Source organism: Neophocaena asiaeorientalis, unplaced genomic scaffold (genome assembly GCF_003031525.2).
Source record: "Neophocaena asiaeorientalis asiaeorientalis breed wild unplaced genomic scaffold, Neophocaena_asiaeorientalis_V1.1 scaffold217, whole genome shotgun sequence".
Classification (NCBI taxonomy): domain Eukaryota; kingdom Metazoa; phylum Chordata; class Mammalia; order Artiodactyla; family Phocoenidae; genus Neophocaena; species Neophocaena asiaeorientalis.
In genome coordinates, this window is record NW_020172293.1 from 4,140,452 (window position 1) to 4,159,703 (window position 19,252).

Consider the following 19,252-nt stretch of genomic DNA (forward strand, 5'->3'; position numbering starts at 1 on the left):
CTCACCACCTCCTTTTCACATCATTATCCCCTCATCATCACCTGGTCATAAAGTGAAACTACCCTTGGGAACAGCCATCTTTTTCTGTTTCTTTCCCACCCCCCAATCCCCCCTCCCCGACTCCCTTCCTCAGTACGTTTCAGCACAAGGGCCTGGTAGAGCACACGATCCCAGCCCCCAGCTAGAGCTGTATGAGGTCGTATTGTGAAGTAGTAACAGCATGAAGTCCCACGTCAGACAGTCCTGGGTGCAGATCTCAGCCCTGTCACTTACTAATAGCCACGTGACTTCCAGACTTTAAAGCCTCAGCTTCTTGATTTATATGGTGGAGATGGAAACATCAGCTGACTCCGGAGCCCTGACGATTGTAGGGCAGGTAGTCAGCACAGTGTCTGCCACACGCCAGGCTCTCCACACGTGGTGGTGGTCATAGCAGTCATCAAGTCCTACACCAGTGGCCAGTAACAACTGTGTCACCTTGAGAAAGTGTAGTCTTATGGCATGAATATGACCATTGATGGCAATATCGCAGCAGCCACCTTGAGAACTGGTGTTTAAACCACACACTGAAACACACACACACACACAAACATACACACACGCTGTTGCTGTTAACCAGAGGCTTCTCAAGTGTTTAAACCATCACATCAAGTACCAGCCTCTCAAAGTGACTCCTTCAAAGGTACTGCTTGGTTGGATTTGTAGGCTCTGAGGTGCCTGTAAAAGTCAGCTTCCTTCCTTTACTGTCACGCTTTCTGCTGTAACATCAGGAATTATTATTATTTTTTTTAATAAATTTATTTATTTATTTACTTATTTTTTGGCTGTGTTGGGTCTTCGTTACTGCGTGCAGGCTTTCTCTAGTTGCGGTGAGCGGGGGCTACTCTTCGTTGCGGTGCGCAGGCTTCTCATTGCGGTGGCTCCTCTTGTTGCAGAGCACGGGCTCTGGGCACGCGGGCTTCAGTAGTTGTGGCACGCGGGCTCAGTAGTTGTGGCTCGCAGGCTCTAGAGCACAGGCTCAGTAGTTGTGGCGCATGGGCTTAGTTGCTCCGTTGACATGTGAGATCTTCCCGGCCCAGGGCTCGAACCCGTGTCCCCGGAGTTGGCAGGCGGATTCTTAACCACTGCGCCACCAGGGAGGCCCCAGGAATTATTTCTTGGCCGTTGCTTATTCTTCTCAGATAGGAACAACTGCATTTTTTAAAAAAATTTATTTTTTTTTTTAACATCTTTATTGGAGTATAATTGCTCTACAACGGTGTGTTACTTTCTGCTCTGTAACAAAGTGAATCAGCTCTACATATACATGTATCCCCATATCTCCTCCCTCTTATAGAGCACAGGCTCAGTAGTTGTGGCGCATGGGCTTAGTTGCTCCGTTGACATGTGAGATCTTCCCGGCCCAGGGCTCGAACCCGTGTCCCCGGAGTTGGCAGGCGGATTCTTAACCACTGCGCCACCAGGGAGGCCCCAGGAATTATTTCTTGGCTGTTGCTTATTCTTCTCAGATAGGAACAACTGCATTTTTTTAAAAAATTTATTTATTTTTTTAACATCTTTATTGGAGTATAATTGCTCTACAACGGTGTGTTACTTTCTGCTCTGTAACAAAGTGAATCAGCTCTACATATACATGTATCCCCATATCTCCTCCCTCTTGTGTCTCCCACCCTCCCTATCTCACCCCTCTAGGTGGGCACAAAGCACCGAGCTTGATCAACTGCATTTTGCTTGCAGTGAGGTCTGTGAACATCTTGAAGCTACTTTCTGTTTCTGGAAACTTGGGACTACCCCTCATTTGTTTTTCTCAAAAACACTGGTCAGCCTCTAAATCCATTAAACATCTAATCAGTCTTTTATAACGTCTGTTCCTTTTGAAATCTGTCCTACAGCGCTTATGCTGTTGCCGATTGTGAAGGAAATTTTGAAGCACTGGGTTAGTACCTATGAGGGTAAAAACGCTCAGGCGTTGGCTTCTGAATAAATGGAATTCTAGGACGCAGCTTTAGCCATTCACTCCTCTCTCTGGAACTTAATGTCGCGCTGATGCATTCTTTTTCTGCTTTCTTTAAATTGTCTCAGAACTCTTAAAGCAATGGGATACTTCAGTGACTGATGAAAACATATTATTCTGATAAGTGACTGTGATACTATTCTAATACAGTGTGACATGCAATTCAAATATCAACTTCTTGATGACATCTTTGAGTTCAGAATTTTTTGACTATACAGAAATTACAGTTTGAAACGTCTCCTCTGGGGTAGTTACTGTAACAAACATGCAGATTTGACATATCATCATTATTACATAAAATACATTGGGGAGCAAAATAAGTCTATTAACATGCTCCAGGGGCTGTCACAGTACTAAGTACTTCATTTCACTGCTACAGAATGATTATTTTCTTGGTATATTCTTTATCCAGAAAAAGCTCATTTCTCATTTCTTCAGCATCTGTGTTTTGCTTCTTATAAAAAGTATTTTAAATATAAAGGGTCTTAGTGTTAACCTTAAAACAGAGTGTTGTAGGTCAATTATTCTTGAAAAACAAGCAAAGCCATAGAAAAAGGGATCAGATTTGTGGTTACCAGAGGTGGGGGTATTGGATGAAGGTAGTCAAAAGGTAAAAGCTTCTAGTTGTAAGATAAGTACTTGGAATGCAGTGTACAACATGATAAATATTAACGCTGCTGTGTGTTATATATGCAGGCTGTTAAGAGAGGAAATCCTCACAGTTCTCGTCACAAGGAAAATATGTTTTTCCTATTTCTTTGCTATTGTGTCTCTGTGAGATGCTGGATGTTCACGAAACTTACTGTGATCATCATCTCATGACGTATGTGGGGAATCAAATCATATGTGGTACACCTTAAACTGTACAGTGCTGTATGTCAATCATATTCAATAAAACTGGAAGAAAACAATTTTTAAATAAACAGAGGTAAAGGGTCTTAGTGATTGCGAGTCACCATTGTTAATATGACTTATTTAAAGGACACTACATTGAAGGTCAGGAGAACTAAGTCATAGTTTGTCACAAACTGGTTACGTAAGCGATCTCTGAACCTCAGTTTCCCCATCTGCATTTCATTCATCCTTTGCTTTGTTTGTGCGTGTATTTGCCCTTTCTCTTATTGAAGTATACTTGACTTACCATGTTGTGCTGGTTTCAGGTGTGCTGCGATATTTTTATAGATTATGTACCACACAAAGCTATTATAATACTATTGACTGTTTTCCCTGTGCCGTGTATTTGCTCTTGACCTAATTCCAGAGAGGATGTAAGGTGGCCTAGACTACTTTTAGGATTTATGTCTAGTCAAAATTTTTCTGTCTCCTGCTTCGGTGGGGACTGTCAGTTCATTTATTTCTTCTTGCTTTTTGTTGCTTTTACCTTCGAATGTGCCTTTGCTTCTGTAAACCCCCACCCCATCTGGACAAGTCAGTAGGCGTGTTCAGATCCCAGATCAGTAGATGGACAGGCTCTCAGAGAGGGCGGCTCCTGCAGAATAAATGGATGGGCTTTCTGACAGCTTTGGTTACTCTGTGGCGCTTGACGTCTCTTTTTTCTTTTCTTCCACTGTTTTATTGTTTTAGTAAGATATATCCGGAGGTGCAGCTGTATTCTGGAAGGTTAAAATTACCCCGAGGCCAGCCTCTGGAGAAGTAGAACATTGCTAGATATTTAAATAAATTCCTCTTAGGGTTAATTTTCTGATGAACCAACCTCACCAGCAGTGCTGTGTGACAGGTGGTTTTCAGGGCACACACTCTGCAGCCGGCTGCTTTGCTCCCGACCTGCTGTGTGACCTTGGCCAAGTTTCCTATCCTCTCTGCACCTGCTTCTCTGTCTATACAGTTTGTATAATAGTACCTCCTTCATCCAGTGTTGTACTAATCAGGTGAATTGATATTTATTATATAACTGCTCAGAATAGTGCCTGGTATATGATAAGTGCTATGTAAATGATCGAATAAGATCATGAAATACCTTTCTTGCACATACTTAGTTGCCGTAGTCCCAGTGTCGAAATCATTTGCTCTTTGAATCCACTAGGGGGCCTGGTTTCTGGTAGAGTGTGGCACAGATGCAGAAAAATCTGAAGATTCAAACCATGAGGAGTTAGATTTTATTTTTTCCAAGCTCCAGCATCTTGCCTAAGTCCTTATTTGCTGCCCAAATCCTACCCTAATTTCCACTGTTCGCTAAGAAAGCATAGCATCATCTTTCAGACGAATGGAAAATTTATATTAAGCAGAGCAAACTTTTATGCCTCTTTTCCTTTTTCTCTTCTTTTATGGTTGGGAAAATAACTTAGTGCTTTGGTGTAAATATCCTTTTCTTCAAATTTCTGTTAGGTTAGGACAAACTCAGGTCTTACAAATTACGATTATCCAAAGAAGAGGGGATATATGTATATGTATAGCTGATTCACTTTGCTGTACAGCAGAAACTAACACAACATTGTAAAGCAACTATACTCCAATAAAATTTAAAAATATAATAAATAAATGACCATTATCACCTGATTAGCTGAGCAATGCTGAAGAGCATTCAAAAAGGAAAAAATGGTCAAGAACCGTCTTGAATGTCTTATTTCTTCTAAGTTGCCTGATTTTTCTTTTTTGACCTGAATTCATTGGGAGTTTTGTATCGTGTGGCTTCAGCTTTAATTAAGAGTCAATGTCAATAAAATTTTAGAAATTTTAGCGGAGGGAACAAGTTCCAATGCAGATGATCAAGAAATGCCTTATGAAAATAGTGTTAGGAATATCTTTTATGTTTTTGAAATGTAGTGTTTAAATTTATTTGTTTTTTATTTCAAAGTGACTGAGTTGACAAAATTGATAAAGTAACCTAAAAATCCTTTCTTATCCTTTGTCATTTGGGAGACAGTAACTTGAACCAAATCTAGAAGTTACACCTAAAAATCTGAAATCCTTGTTGAAAAAGCTAGCTAGTACCTCAAGTTTCAGTAAAGGATTGGGGGGGTGAATGCTTGACTTTTTTGGAACCTCCTTGGAGTACATCTTTTTATCCTCCCATGAAGGACAGTCACATTGGCCACGAACAGAGAGAAACTGAGAAAATAGGTCCCTTAAAAGCCAAAAATTAAAATTTAAAAATTGAGGGCATGGTGCCCAAAGAGAAGTTATACACTCCTTCAGCGCTTCCCAAACTGCCGATTATAGACGGAACCCCCGCGCATCTTGTAAAAAATTTACATTCCAACTCAGTAGATCGTGGGTGGACCCGAGATGCTGTGTTCTTCATGTGCTCCCGGGTGATGCTGACGAAGCCCCTGTAAGTGGCAGCACAGGACCAGCTTTCCAGAGCAGGAGAAACGTTCCGAGTCTGCTCTTTGGCTTTTCTGTTCTCTTTGGAGGAGAGGCCAGTCGAAATGTGAAAAGCACATTAAAGTGTTAAGCTCTATAAGCACCTGGAACTATGAGATTCAAGGCAACTCCCAGCAGAGCCTCTGTGCCTTCAGAAGCTGCACATACTTTTCTTGCTTCTCTCTTAGTAAAGTCTGGAAGGCGCTGCCACCTCCAGGGTCCCTGTGGCCTGGGGAGCACCCCTTCCAGTTCCACTCTGCAGACACTTTGCAGGTGGGGGCGTCACCGTCTGTTCCCAGCGTCCCAGCCGTCGTTTCCCAGGTTTCCAGCTGTGCAGCCCACTCAGCAGCACGTGTTTCCTGCAGCACGTTATCTCCAGTTTCTGGAATTCCCGTTGTTCTTTTTTCTTCATACATCGCCTGTCTCCCCGCCTCTCTCCAGCATCTATGGATTTGACATTTTCATTCCAGCCTCCACGGCACTTCACTTTCCTTTCCCGTTTTCCGTCTCCAAACATCTCTGCTCCGTTTGGGATAAATTTCTCAGCTGTGTCACCCACTCCTAATTCTCTATTCAGCTGTTCTAATCTGTTGCCTCCCCGTCCAATGATTTTTTTTTCAAAGATCATATTTTTCCTTCTAGAAGTTCCATTTAAAAAAATCCACCAGTGCACTCCGGATCGTTTTTTATTATATATGCTCATTTCTGAACTTGCATCCTTTTATTTCTTCAAATGCTCTATGCGTAACTCTTCAAGTTCTATTTCCGGTAGTCCTAAGCTCTGCCATTCCTGGAGGTCCTGAATCTGTTGCCTCTTGTGTCTGCTGCTCAGGAGTGACTGGCCCGAGCAGAAGGCCCACAGCATGTGGAGTCAGGATACTGATTAGGGATGGAAGCCAGTGAGGGAGGAGGAAAGGAGGAAGACTGGACAGAGGGGGAGGGGCAGGCTGCCAGCCAACCTGGTGGGGCCCTTTGGGGTCCTCCACCCAGATGCTGCCATGTTGGTCCAAAGGGACAGGAAGGCAGGCCCAGAAGGAGCTGCCAACCAAAGGCTCCTGACTGCACTCCAGAGCTGGGCAGCCAGGCCTCCCAAAGCGCGTAACACTGGGATGCTTGGGGCAGTCCATCTGCATTTCAGTTGTAACCATTGAGTAAACTCCATCTATACTTATGGTAAGGTGAGTTTTTTTGTTTTGGTTTTTTTGGCCACACTGCACGGCTTGTGGGACCTTAGTTCCCCAGCGGGGGGTTGAATCTGGGCCCTTGGCAGTGAAAGCTCAGAGTCCTAACCACTGGACCACCAGGGAAGTCCCTGATAAGGTGTTTTTTACGAAGTCATTTCATCTTTAATGATGATGTTATGTATGGGTCTCTAGAACAGCATAACAAACAGAGTTAGGGGCACCAATGTTTGCATTCAGGTATATTCTGCAGTATCTCAGTACTAAGAATGTTTGTAAATACTGCAGAGGAATGTTTATTCCTTTTAAGCCTGCTTTTTATTAAGTTTAAGAAAAGTAGTAAAATTTTATACTTACATTAGCTTAAATGGAGTCATCCTTACATTCTTTTATGACTTAAAACTATTTGAAACCAAAAGATATCATATTAACTGACATGGACCATTATCCCAAAATTCAAGGAATTTTGAAGGATAATTCAAAATATTCAAGGAATGTTTGGATTATTTATTTATTTGGTCCTTTTAAAGCAAACCAATCCTTAATTTCAGGCTGGCTTCTTTCTTTTCTTTGTCTTTTCTTTCTTCCTTCCTTCCTTCCTTTTTTCCTCTTTCCGTTTTCTCTCCTTCCCTCCTTCCTTCTTTCCCTTTTTCTTTCTTCCCCCACCCCCACCCCCGCCCTACCGTTATGGAAAGACTGTTGTTGGAGCGATCTGTAAACATAGGCAGAGGCACAATAAGGATTACAGATAATTTAACCTTTCAAAAACATTAACTGAAGCAAGACTTTACATTGAAGTATTAATTTGATGCTATATTAAATTGTCACTTCAAGCCTCTAAAAAAAATGAGTGAAACATGATAATAACAGCAATTTCCAAGAGCTGGAGCCCAGGTTCACACTGTCATGCGGAGATATAAATATTTATCCGTTCCAGTACCTCACTTAGAATCCTCTCTGCTGAAACCTTCAGTCAGCTGTGAATCTCTTAATGGCATTTCATTTTGCATGAGAAGAAGCAACAAATCGGGGATTCACAATACTTGTTCTTGTTGAGCACCCAAGAGAAAAGGAAACCGAGATCTTGTGGCTGTTGCATTTTATGTTTTTAAAATTCCTGTTTCACCACGTCCATTTGTCATTACATTACAGTTCTGACAAGCTGTTATATAGGAAAAAGCTCTAAGGGAGACTAATGAAGAGATAAAATTTGCCTTTACTGGTGACACCATGGAGTTTTCGTACAAGAAGATATTTTTTTAAAAGACGACAGAAGAAAGTAAAAACTGTTATTGGTTACAGATGAACATTGCCAGCAAATACAAGTGTCTGAGAAGCACTCTTGGAAAAAACAGAAGCCACCGCAGGATAAATGACAACGCAAGGTGACACGAGGCATCCAGCTATGAAAATGCAAAAGTGAAAAATACTTAATAAAAAACAATATTTTAAAAATGCAAATGTAGGTAATGCCGTGAGTTTAACACTGAGAATATGGACGCTGATGCCAAGAATACTTGTGATGGTTTTAGCTCCATATAGTAAGTGTAAGAAGAATTAATGACCATCAAGGTCACTTTTTAAAAATTTGGGACTAACTGTTCCATGCCTTATTCAGATGGAAGCTCAGTGTCATCACTGAATCGCAAGCATCTGAAAGCTGCCAGTTCATGTGCCAGACAAGGCTTTCCCTGTTTGATGTGAGAGAAGGTGACCTAGAGAGCCTGGAGGGGTGGAAATAACAGGCCAGCTTTGGGCCACAGATGGGAAGGCCTCTGGGAAAGGAGCGGATCTAAGGAGCCACTGAGAGGAAGGCTCTGCAGGCTTGTGCATCCACAGCTGGGGCCCTCAGAACAGTCATCCCTCTGGCAGATGTGTGCTCTTAATTCCTGAGCCACACGTGGATGACCAGCTTTGCCAAGTGTTTGGTCCACTTGTGACCTCTTATCTCCCTTGGGACCTCAGAGTGGCACAGGGCAGAAGTCCACAGACTCATCTGACCTCTAGGAAAGAGTCTACTGGGTGGCACTAGGGCACTGCACCTGTTGAGTCTGTAAATTGAGATTTTTAACATGGCAGACAAGGAACATCTGCGTTATGTCCTTCGCCTGTTAGGCAGGATTGCCTTGTAGCCACATCAGAACAGTGGTTGAAAGTGAAAGAAATACCTACACTTATTTTTATTTTATTTTATTATTTTTTGGCCACGCTGAGCTGCTTGGGGGATCTTGGTTCCCCGACCAGGGATTGAACCTGCGCCCTGGCAGTGGGAGCACCGAGTCCCGACCACTGGACCGCCAGGGAATTCCCCTACACCGTTTTTAAAGAGTGACCCTCGGGATTAAGTCGCTATTTCTCCATTCTTGTAATTACAAGAATTCGAAATTAAGCATTTAAAAAGGATGAAGCAAAGATTCATCCTTAGATTGTCTTGCAATCAAATCAACAGTGTAAAAAGAAATTAATAGATGCTGAGGCTGTTTTTAACTATTAAAAAAAGGTTGCTCGTGCCAAAAAACTGATCATGATACTGTAGTGCTACCAACACACCCTTTTAAAATAAATTTTGAAGCATTTATTTACAGGTTGTTTTGTTAATTTGTCAGTGGTTAAGCTTTTGAAGGGGAAGTGCTTAGAGTTCTGATCCTAAAAGCAATATGAGTGAGAAATATAATTTTTTAGTGTTTCTTTTACATTTACAAAAATATCGCCTCACTTTATAAATAAATACACACACATGCAACATTATTCATTTTTGGTAAGTCTGTTCTGTGGAGATTCCCTGAAATTGGGAGTTCCCATCCTGCATTTAAACAGAATCCATTTCTCAGGGAGCATTTGAGGAGCACATCAGGTGCAAGCTTGCCTCCGTTGCTCTTTCCTTCCCTACTTCCTTTCCCACCCCTCACCCCAGGGTCCTGGTTTCATGCGGCTCCTGCTTGAATCACCGCCATCCTTGCAGTGCTGTTTCCCTGATCTTCACACCCTTCACAAAACCCCTATGCTCTAACTGCTAATCTTATGCCTCATCTCCAAATGCAGAGACACAGAGAGGTTGAATAATTCCCCAAGGTCACATAGCTAGTGAATGTGGAGCTGGATCAGGAAGGCTCGAGCAGCGTGATGTGGCCATGAGTTTACAGTCTCCCTAGATGTGGGATAACGTCCAGTAGTTTGTGGGGTGGGGGAACCTTCATAGATGTGCCCACTGATGTAGGGGGTGTGTGCACAGCATTTCCTGGGTCAGCTGGTGAAGAATCTGAGGGGAATCGTATCTGGGCCTGTTTGTGTCAACTCCCACACGCAGTGACTCCGTGTGCAGTGGTGCCCCAGCCCAGGTGCTCACAGACCCAGTGAGACCTTCCTCCACTGACGTGAAGCAGCGTCTTCCCGGTGCGCCCACCCAGAAGTTCAATTCACGGGGAGACATTTCTCTTCTGCAAAGTTTTGACGCATAAATGCTTTCTAAACCTTTGCTACCAACTGCGGCTTGTCAATACTGAACTCTAACGTGAGAGGCTTTCTGTGGTTGTGGTTTTGTACATATTTATAAACTCAGGAGTTAAATTTAAGTTTATTAACTCTGTTTTTCAAGGTGTTCATCAGAGAGCCTCATAGGTGAGCCTTGCCTTTGAGAACAAGTGCACATAGAAACTTGCTGGATGAAGTGGATCAAATTTGATCTGTTTTTTTTAACATGGAGTAACTTACGTAATCTTAAAGGTAGAGGAGTTGTAGAATGTAATCTGTGTGTGTGTTTTCCCCTGGGGGAAAAAAACAGCTTGTCGGTGATTTCCTGTAGTCATGTTTCTTTAACATATTCATCAATATGGATAGTGGTCAGTATCTGCTCTGTTCCGGGTGCTCTGTGACTGTACCAAGATTTTGATCTAAGAGATATCTTCTACCAGCAGGACTTTTAAAAGATAGGCCATGATGAGAATAACTGAGCAGAATGGCACAAAGACAGGGGACTTGAACAGCCAAACTGAAACCTGTGTGCCTCCATGTGTTTAAAAGGCCCATCCAACCATCTCTCTTCAGAGCTACCAGAAAACCACTCTTTTTTGTTTCTTTACATCAGATGTGAGAAATCTTCATTTCAGCCAAGAGCTCTTTACCACCTATTTTGTGTTAGCGAAAATCAAGTTAATTTACTGTTTTTTGAAAGGCAAGAAATAGAAAATGTTCCTCTGATCAGACTTTGCATTAAGAGCAGGTTGTGGGTGAAACTCAGAAAAAAATCCATCAAACTAAAATATATAGCTCAATTATGGTCAGTAAGATTTTTTTTTTAAGGGCAGGAGCATCTTTAAAGTCTTCCAAAACTCTGGGTGGCAAAAATCAGACTCCTGTACTGATGCTGTTCATCTTTTCTTTAATGATAAAAACTAAAGGCTTTTAAAAAACATCTTAAGATGGTTTAATATTATCAGAGTTGATTATTAGTGTTTACCACTAAAAAGTTTGAAAGGGCATTCTGATTACTTTCTTATTTTTATAAAATGTCCACTGTACCACAGAAAAATTCGAGCAGAATAGTTTTTTTTTTTTTTTAAAGGAAGAAAGCAGTTACCCTAAATTTCACCATTACCATAGTGACCATTCTTCCAGACACATCTCTGTAAATAGGCACAACAGGTACAATTTTTACAATTTTGGAATCATGTTACTCATGCTGTTCAGTTATCCTAGAGAGTTCACACACATGTCATGGGAATAAAAGAGCTTTTTCGAAATCTTCTTTCCCCCTCATTTTAAAGAAAGGAAAACCTAACTTTCCTTTGGAAAGTGCAGTGGGACCCAGTTTGTAAGGATGGTCTTTTGAGGAGAAGTGTCTCCATCTTGTGGCCTTTTAGAGTATCGTCATTCCAGACTGATAAACGCATGTTGTGTTTTTGCAACTCTCCTTGGAAATGGTGTCAGTTCTGGGACTTGTTCAGTGGATTTGATGAATCCAACATGGGGCCAGAGTGTGTCCATCTGTCTGTAGAGCGGGGGCAAGCCCTTTTTCACGCCGCTGCTCTGGTGGGCAGTTTATTTCTTCACTGACATGAATTTTTTATTCAATGTCACTTGTAAATATACAAAGTATTCATTTTAATGTATCCAAAAAAAGTTTTTCATAAATTATTTTTTTCAATTTTATTGAAGTATAGTTAATTTGTAATGTATTAATTTCTGCTGTACAGCAAAGTGACTCAGTTATACATATACATATTCTTTTCCACTATGGTTTGTCACAGAATATTGAATACAGTTCCCTGTGCTATACAGTATGCTGTTGTTTATCCATCCTGTGTATAATAGTTTGCCTCTGCTAAAATCAAATTCCCATTCCTATCCTCCCAGCCCCTTGGCAACCACAAGTCTGTTCTCTATAGTTGTGAGTCTGTTTTTGTTTCATAGCTATGTTGATCTGTATTGTATTTTAGATTCCATATATAAGTGATATATGGCATTTGTCTTTCTCGTTTACTTCGCTTAGTATGATAATCTCTAGGTCCATCCATGTTGCTGCAAATGGCATTATTTCATTCTTTTTGATGGCTGAGTAATATTCCATTGTATATATATACCACATCTTCTTTATCCATTCCTCTGTGGATAGACATTTAGTTTGTTTACGTGTCTTGGCTATTGTAACTAGTGCTGCTATGAACAGAGGGGTGCATGTATCTTTTCAAATTATCATTTTTTCTCAGTATATGCCCAGGAGTGGGATTGCTGGATCATATGGCAACTCTGTTTTTAGTTTTTTTGAGGAACCGCCATACTATTTTCCATAGTGGCTGCACCAATTTACATTCCCACCAACAGTGTAGGAGGGTTCCCTTTTCTCCACACCCTCTCCAGCATTTGTTACTTGTAGACTTGTGAATGCTGGCCATTCTGACTGGTGTGAGGCGGTACCTCATTGTAGTTTTAATTTGCATTTCTCTAATAATCAGCAATGCTGAGCATCTTTTCGTGTGCCTGTTGGCCATTTGTATTTCTTCTTTGGAGAAGTGTTTTTCGAAAAAACAATTTTCGATTGGGTTGTTGGTTTTTTGTTGTTGTTTGTATATTTTGGAAATTAAGCCCTTGTCGGTTGCTTTGTTTGCAAATACATTTTCCCATTCTGTAGGTTGTCTTTTCATTTTGTTTATGGTTTCGTTTGCTGTGCAAAAGCTTGTGTTTGATTAGGTCCCATTTGTTTATTTTTGCTTTTATTCCTTTTGCCTTGGGAGACCAGTGGGCAATTTAAACATTAGAGTCTCAATAAGAAACAGGAAAACCAGGACTGGAGCCCAACTCTCCCAGCTTCTAACACTGAGCTTTCTCCACAATTTCCTTTTTAACCTCGACTTCAACACTGTTAAAGGAGTTGATCTTAGTGGCCAAGTCACGCTGCCTCAACCTCATGAAATCATCATAAAGGCTTCTAGGGAGGAAGATGGCAGCCCCAGGTAGAGTGTGATTTCACTTTAAAGGAATTACAGAAAGGACCAATCACTTGTCCTCTCACCCTGCGCCATTACATCCAAGTTTTGACTTTACAAATTAGTTTGGAATGTTAGGGAGAAAATATCTCTCGAGATAGAGTTGAATTTTATCTGTGTCTGCATGATGGACGCAGACCTGTACTGCTGAAGGCAGTACAAACATGGTCATTTTCTGTAAACAGGACATTAATAGTTGTGATAATAAACCATTATCACTTTGTATAAACACCAGAGCAGAAGAGTTACATTTTACAGCTGAACGAACACCTTTTGACTGGATCATTTCCCCCCCTTTTTTCTTTCTCTCCTATGCAGTATATAGTGGAATGTCATGGGATCACCCTTCTTCCCCAGTTCCTGGGCATGTACCGGCTTAATGTTGATGGAGTTGAAATATATGTGATTGTTACAAGAAATGTGTTCAGCCACCGTTTATCTGTATATAGGAAATATGACTTAAAGGTAAGACTGCTTTTTATTAACTTTTATTCATTAAGTTTGGTCATCCACGTTGTATGTAGTTGACCATGCTGAGCACTTAGGAGGCGCCCAGAGCACAAAGCTGCCAGGAGCGCTCCTTTGTGTTAAGCGAGGACCCCTTGTACCTACGAGAGATACCATGTCTGTTTTATTCAACAAGTATGTATTGAACACCAGCTATGGGCCAGGCACTGCTTTAGGTGCTGGGAATAGCTTGATGAACAAAACAGACCAAACCTGCTCTCAACGAGCTGACATTCTGGTGGGTAAAGACGGATGGTAATAAGTAAAAGGGTAAGTAAATCATGGAGTATACTAGGAAGTGATCAGTGCCATGGACAGAAGTAAAGACCGGAAGCATGGGGAAGGGATGCGGTTTGGAATAGGGTTTCGCTTCACTGCAGACCTGAAGGAGGTGAGGGATAGGCTGAGGAGCAGGCCTGGAGACAGGCTGTTTCAGAGACCCCAAGTGAGAGGTGGACCACTGGAAATTCTGATTGTGGAGTGAGGGGATCTGACTTCTGGGATCACCGACATAGGCAACGTCCAGGTCAGGAGCTGGCAGACTGTGACCCGCCTCCGTGGCACAGCCAACATGGCCATTTTTGTAAATAGTTTTATCGGACTCCCACAATGCCTGTGGTTCGTGTATCGTATGTGGTTGCACTGTAACAGCCGAGTTGAGTAGTTACCATAGAGACCGTTTGGGACCACAAAGCCTGAAACACTACCCCTCTGACCCTTTTCAGAAAAAGTTTTCCAACCTTTGGTCTTTATCAGTGGATCTCGAATATTTTTTTTATCTCAGACTCCTTCACACCCTTAAAAGAGGACCCCAGAAAGCTTCTGCTTATGTAGGTTATGTCTACTAATACTTACAATATTAGAAATGAGACATTGAAAAAAACTTATTTAAAATAGTAAAACCATTACATGTTAGCATATCTTTATGAAAAATACCTTCCAAATCAAAAAGTTTAGTGGAACAGGTAGCATTGTTTTTTATATCTCTGCAAATCTCTCTAATGTCAGACAGAACATCCTGTCTGGTTTGGCTGTCCACCTGTTGCCAAGTTATTTGATTGAAGTGTATGAAGAAAATCAGACCTTACACAAATATGTAGTTGGAAAAGGAGAGGAGGAGTTTTTAATAACTTTTTCAGAAATTTGTGGATGTTTTCCTTTGATATCACACCTTAACCTGACAAGTGGTAATTTCTCAAAGCTGAGTCACAGTGTGGAATCTGAAATCACATCGGTGAACTTATTAAAATCCGTCAGTCTGTTTGCACGCGTTGGTCTGGTTACGTCATGCTTTGGTCATTTGGAATGATGGATTGACTGAGTTAGGTGAACTGCTTCCTCGAGGCTATTCGTATGTTTTATGACAAACTCCACGAATACCATTTGGTGCCACTGCTGGGTTTGTGCTAAGCTGCCAGCAGTTTTACCCACCGTTGTATCTGCAGTATCTGTGCAAATATCAAGGTGGTGAAATAGGCAAATAGTGTCTCAGTGTTATTGTAAAGATAGTTTTGCCTTTGCAGACCCCTGGGTGCTGAACTGTGCTTTGAGAAATGCTAGTCTAAGGGAGGGGGAATGTTCTAGGCTTATCTCCTACCCTCTGGAGTTCAGATGAACAATATAAGCTTCCCAAATACAGCTTTGCTCTGTCCTGCCTCCAAGTCGTAGCTATTTTATAGGTGGAAATCCCAGCCTACAGGGCTCTTTGGACCCATCTCTCTCATGAGGCCCTTGGCAGTGTTACTTAGCTCACTCTGCTGAGTATTATAGGTCTTTTCATTGGCCTGACTCTCCCATGTAAGGAGCCGGATGACCTCTGAAGCCACATGTCCTGGTTTTTTACTACTTGTTAGCTGTGTGCAAGATGCTGAAGCTCTAGGAGCCACAGTTTCTTCATCTGTAGGACAGAGGTGATCTTACCTCCGCTGCTGTGAGGATTAATGAGATATGTATGTGTCACGTCCAGCATAAGGCACGGCGTGTGGGGAGGAGTGGATGGATTTTCATTGTCTCCTCCACTCTACTGCTAAGTCCCTTAAAGGCAGTTGTTTTGGTTCTACTTTTTTATCCCCCGGAAATGCTTAAGGTAGCGCCTCTATCTTAAGCATATCCTGCTTGAGCATATCCTGTTCAAGCATATCCTGATGTAAATTGTGCGTATAGACTGGATGTTATAGTTTTAACCTTGGATGTCGTGATTTCATCTCCCTTTTTAGCTTGTAGAGTAAACTTTTCTTGCCAGTACTTGCCGTTGTGAGGGAACCTGGGCATCTGGCATCATTTCATGGCTCAGACTCTCAGCCTTGACTGACTTAACGTTTCTAATTTTGTTTTAATTTTTAAATTCTGAATGAATTTAAATTTGGATGAGTTTTTCCAGGCTAATGCTCTGCATTTTTACATAGAGACGAAGCTTCAGTGAGAATTAGGAGCAGAGTAAATTATATCGTAGAGGGGAAAACACACACAGAGACTAAAAAACTTGGTTAAAGATACAGAGACTCAGGTATTACAAGTATTTAATACTTGAGGATTTAGGCCCCCCCCCTTTAAATTTGGGAACATTCTTTGATAGCAGTCAGTGTACAGAGGAAGAGACTATGGCCCGAATTCAAGAATCTGTAAAGGAAGAAACAAACCATTGCAGGTGACGGCTGCTGGGCTCAGCCAGGCAGAGGGCTCTCCTTCGGGACCAGTTTACACGGTTCATCTTCACGTGCTGGGTCAGCTTTGTGCTCCTCCGACACATCCCCCAGAAGCTTCGAGCATCTTCCCTGGGTTGGCAGCAGGGTCTTTCAGATCCACCAGACCTGGGAATGCTGAGCATGGGGCAGGTGGAGAAGTGGCCCCAGGGAGCCCCTGGCCTGAGCTTAGCCCCCTTCCCCAGTACAAGGAGTCTCCCCATCTGTGAACACGTTACACACATCCTGACTAATGCCTGAGCTGCTTGAAGGCAAGATGGTCATAGAGCAAAAATGTTAAGAGTGGCCAACCTAGAACCTACTTTAAATTTTCCCAAGTCACATACACATTCTCTTAATGATTGGCTAATGCAAGTATTCCAGGCCAATAAATATCTATTTAAAACATAGGTAAATGGATTGCTCCACTGACCTAGTCATAGTCTGGGCATCCAGTGCTGGCAGGGGAGGGAGAGCAGTCAGTCGGGCCGTGATCCTCCTCCTCCAGCCGTTCACTCAGCAAACACTGGGCGTTGCTGGGTGAGACACTGCGATGGTCACCACGGAGCACAAAGGATAAATGCTCACTGTTGTTGTATTAACAAAGTTAGGAATTCACTGGCCATTTATTTCCTAATCTTTCTTTTGCATTAAGATCTTCCACAAACAAAGGACAGTTTCTGTTCTTGAACTCTACCCCAAAGCACCCCTGTCGGCATCAGGAGGACTCTGTCATTTCAGACAACACAGAACCGAGGGCTTCATTTGGAAAACCAGTGCAGTAGAGTAGAAATTGCTGCGACCAAGAACTGTGTTTTCTTCTACTTTATACCTCTGTGCTCAGCCTAGGTTCTGACACAGAAGCGGTGCAAGGAGACGTGTGTTTGAAGGGACCTCCAAAGTGAAAGGGGCCGGGAAGTACCCACTGGGTCTTAGTCATGGTAAGTGAGGAAGCACATGCATCAGTAACCCTAAGCCAGGGGAGACGGGCATTCGGGGGCCAGGGCACACCCCCACCTAGAGGACGCAGCGTGGGAAAGAGGCCTCTATGCCCCAGTGGTCACTGCGGCCAGCTGACGGCCCACTTCACTTTGAAGACCCTCAAACCAACCACTTCTGACGATTGATGTTTGACTCCACGTTTAGTAAGTCATTGTTCACGTGATTGTCGGGTTTTCTGATTTCCAGCAGGAGGACAGGAACCAGGGAGAAGACAGCACAGGTGACACGGCAGGGAAGGGGTTGGAGACAGGTGGACAGAAATCCCTACAGAGGGTGCAGCACACTCGGGGAGGGGCCGGAGCAAAGTCGGTGCTCATTTATTTCCGTGCTCTGCCCTGGAGTGCTTGCATTTTTCACGTGAAGCTGATACCTCGCGTGTGCATGGTTTCATTATCTCTTTCTCTTTCAGGGCTCTACAGTGGCTAGGGAAGCAAGTGACAAAGAAAAGGTAAGTGCCCGGCATCTCTCTCACCTCACTCCCGCGGACATGCGGTTCTAGCCATTTCCCCTCCGCTACAGTGAGAAGCTCTTCATGGGCCTGAGGGACGTTCTCCTCCAGTTCTCTCCCTCGGGTTGGCTGCCCCGTTGGACAGTGAAGTAGTTATTAGTTTGAGGTGTGTGTGAAACATTTCCTATCAACGTGATTTTGAGAAAACAGCCGCCTCTGCTGTCAGCATGCTCCAAACTGGCAGGTACAGCCCAGCACCCGAGACCTAGCCCCACTTTATGACTAACAGGGCAGGTGTGACCTTGAGTCAGTTTCTCTGCCTCCCGGAGTCCCAGTTTTCTCACCTGTAAAACGACAGTGTTGAGCTTCAAATTCACCAATAAAATATTGCTTATGAGCTTCAAACTCCTTTCCAACTATAAAATGTTAAGATCTCATTAGAGTATTTTTTGTGTGTAAAGACTTAGGGATGGACGAGGAGACTCTTTACTTTCTTCTGAGTCACTGGACATTAGGTAATACTTGAACCACATTTTGTTGACTATGCAGGATTATAAACAGATTCAACTGGAATCAGTTTAAGAATTTGGGAGGCAGCTTTCCGTGTGCAAACCTCAACTGCCCACAATGGGGGTTTGCTTACACGAAAGGCGCCCCTGTGCTCTCAGCTTACTCCTCATGGTGTTGAAGTGCCTTTTCTTGACCAAACCATTTGAAAGCTGGGCTCAAGGTTTTTGTTTCTAAATTAAGTTATTTAGGATGATATCACTCAGTTTGGGTTTGAATTTTATAGATTTGGAAATCTCCTTTTACTTATTCATCCAGAAGTTTGTGAATGTCTTTATGGTCACTGTCCTAGCTTCAGGGGCTAAAATAATGAACCACAAACACATGGCCTGCAAAGCAATACAGACATTAAATAGGAAAGGGCAGTATCATGTGATAAGAGTGCTTTGATAGGAAACACGTAGCAAGGGCACCTAAATCTGGCTTGGTGGTCTTCCTGGAAGAGGTGATTGGAAACCTGAAGGATGAGCAGCAGTTGGCTAGAGAAAGAGGGAGCACTCAGTGCTTTCATTGGAGGCTGGGATGAGGCCACACAGGTACGCAGGGCCGTCTAGAGTGGCTGTGGAAATAACCCAGAATAGATGGTGGCCCGACCTGGGGTGGTGGAAGAGGATAGAGAGATTTAGGAAGAAGAATCCACAGAACTCAGAGATTGAATATGGGAGGTGAACAGTGCCAGGGAGTGTGTGTGGAGGGAGGGTGACTCCAAACTTTCTGGTTTGGACAGTGGGGTAGGTGCTGATTCCACTCATGGAAAAAGGAAGCAGGCAGAGTAGTTAGAATTGTCAGCACAGCATCAGAACGGAGATGTCCAGTAGGCACGAGAGGGCTTCAGCGGGAAAAGGGGGCTTGGGAAACCCGCCAGGAAGGATGATCAAAGACAGGGAAGTGTCAACGAGGTCACCTAGGATGAGCCTAACATGAACACTCACTCAAGTCCAGGAAGCACGGAGAGTCCCATACAAGATAAACCCAAGGAGGAAGACACCAAGACACATATTCATCAAACTGCCAAAAATTAAAGAAAAAATATTAAAAGTATCAAG

General features: G+C 42.7%; 1 protein-coding gene across 1 annotated transcript in view; it reads left to right on the forward strand.

Annotated features, from left to right (window-relative positions):
- The window catches only part of PIP4K2A (phosphatidylinositol-5-phosphate 4-kinase type 2 alpha), a 145,121-nt gene that overhangs the window by 88,543 nt on the left and 37,326 nt on the right, over positions 1–19,252 (forward strand). Inside the window, exons 5-6 of the mRNA XM_024765718.1 lie at positions 13,320–13,466; positions 17,601–17,639. Of these exons, the coding sequence (XP_024621486.1) occupies positions 13,320–13,466; positions 17,601–17,639 (186 nt within the window). The remainder of the gene's footprint in view (positions 1–13,319; positions 13,467–17,600; positions 17,640–19,252) is intronic.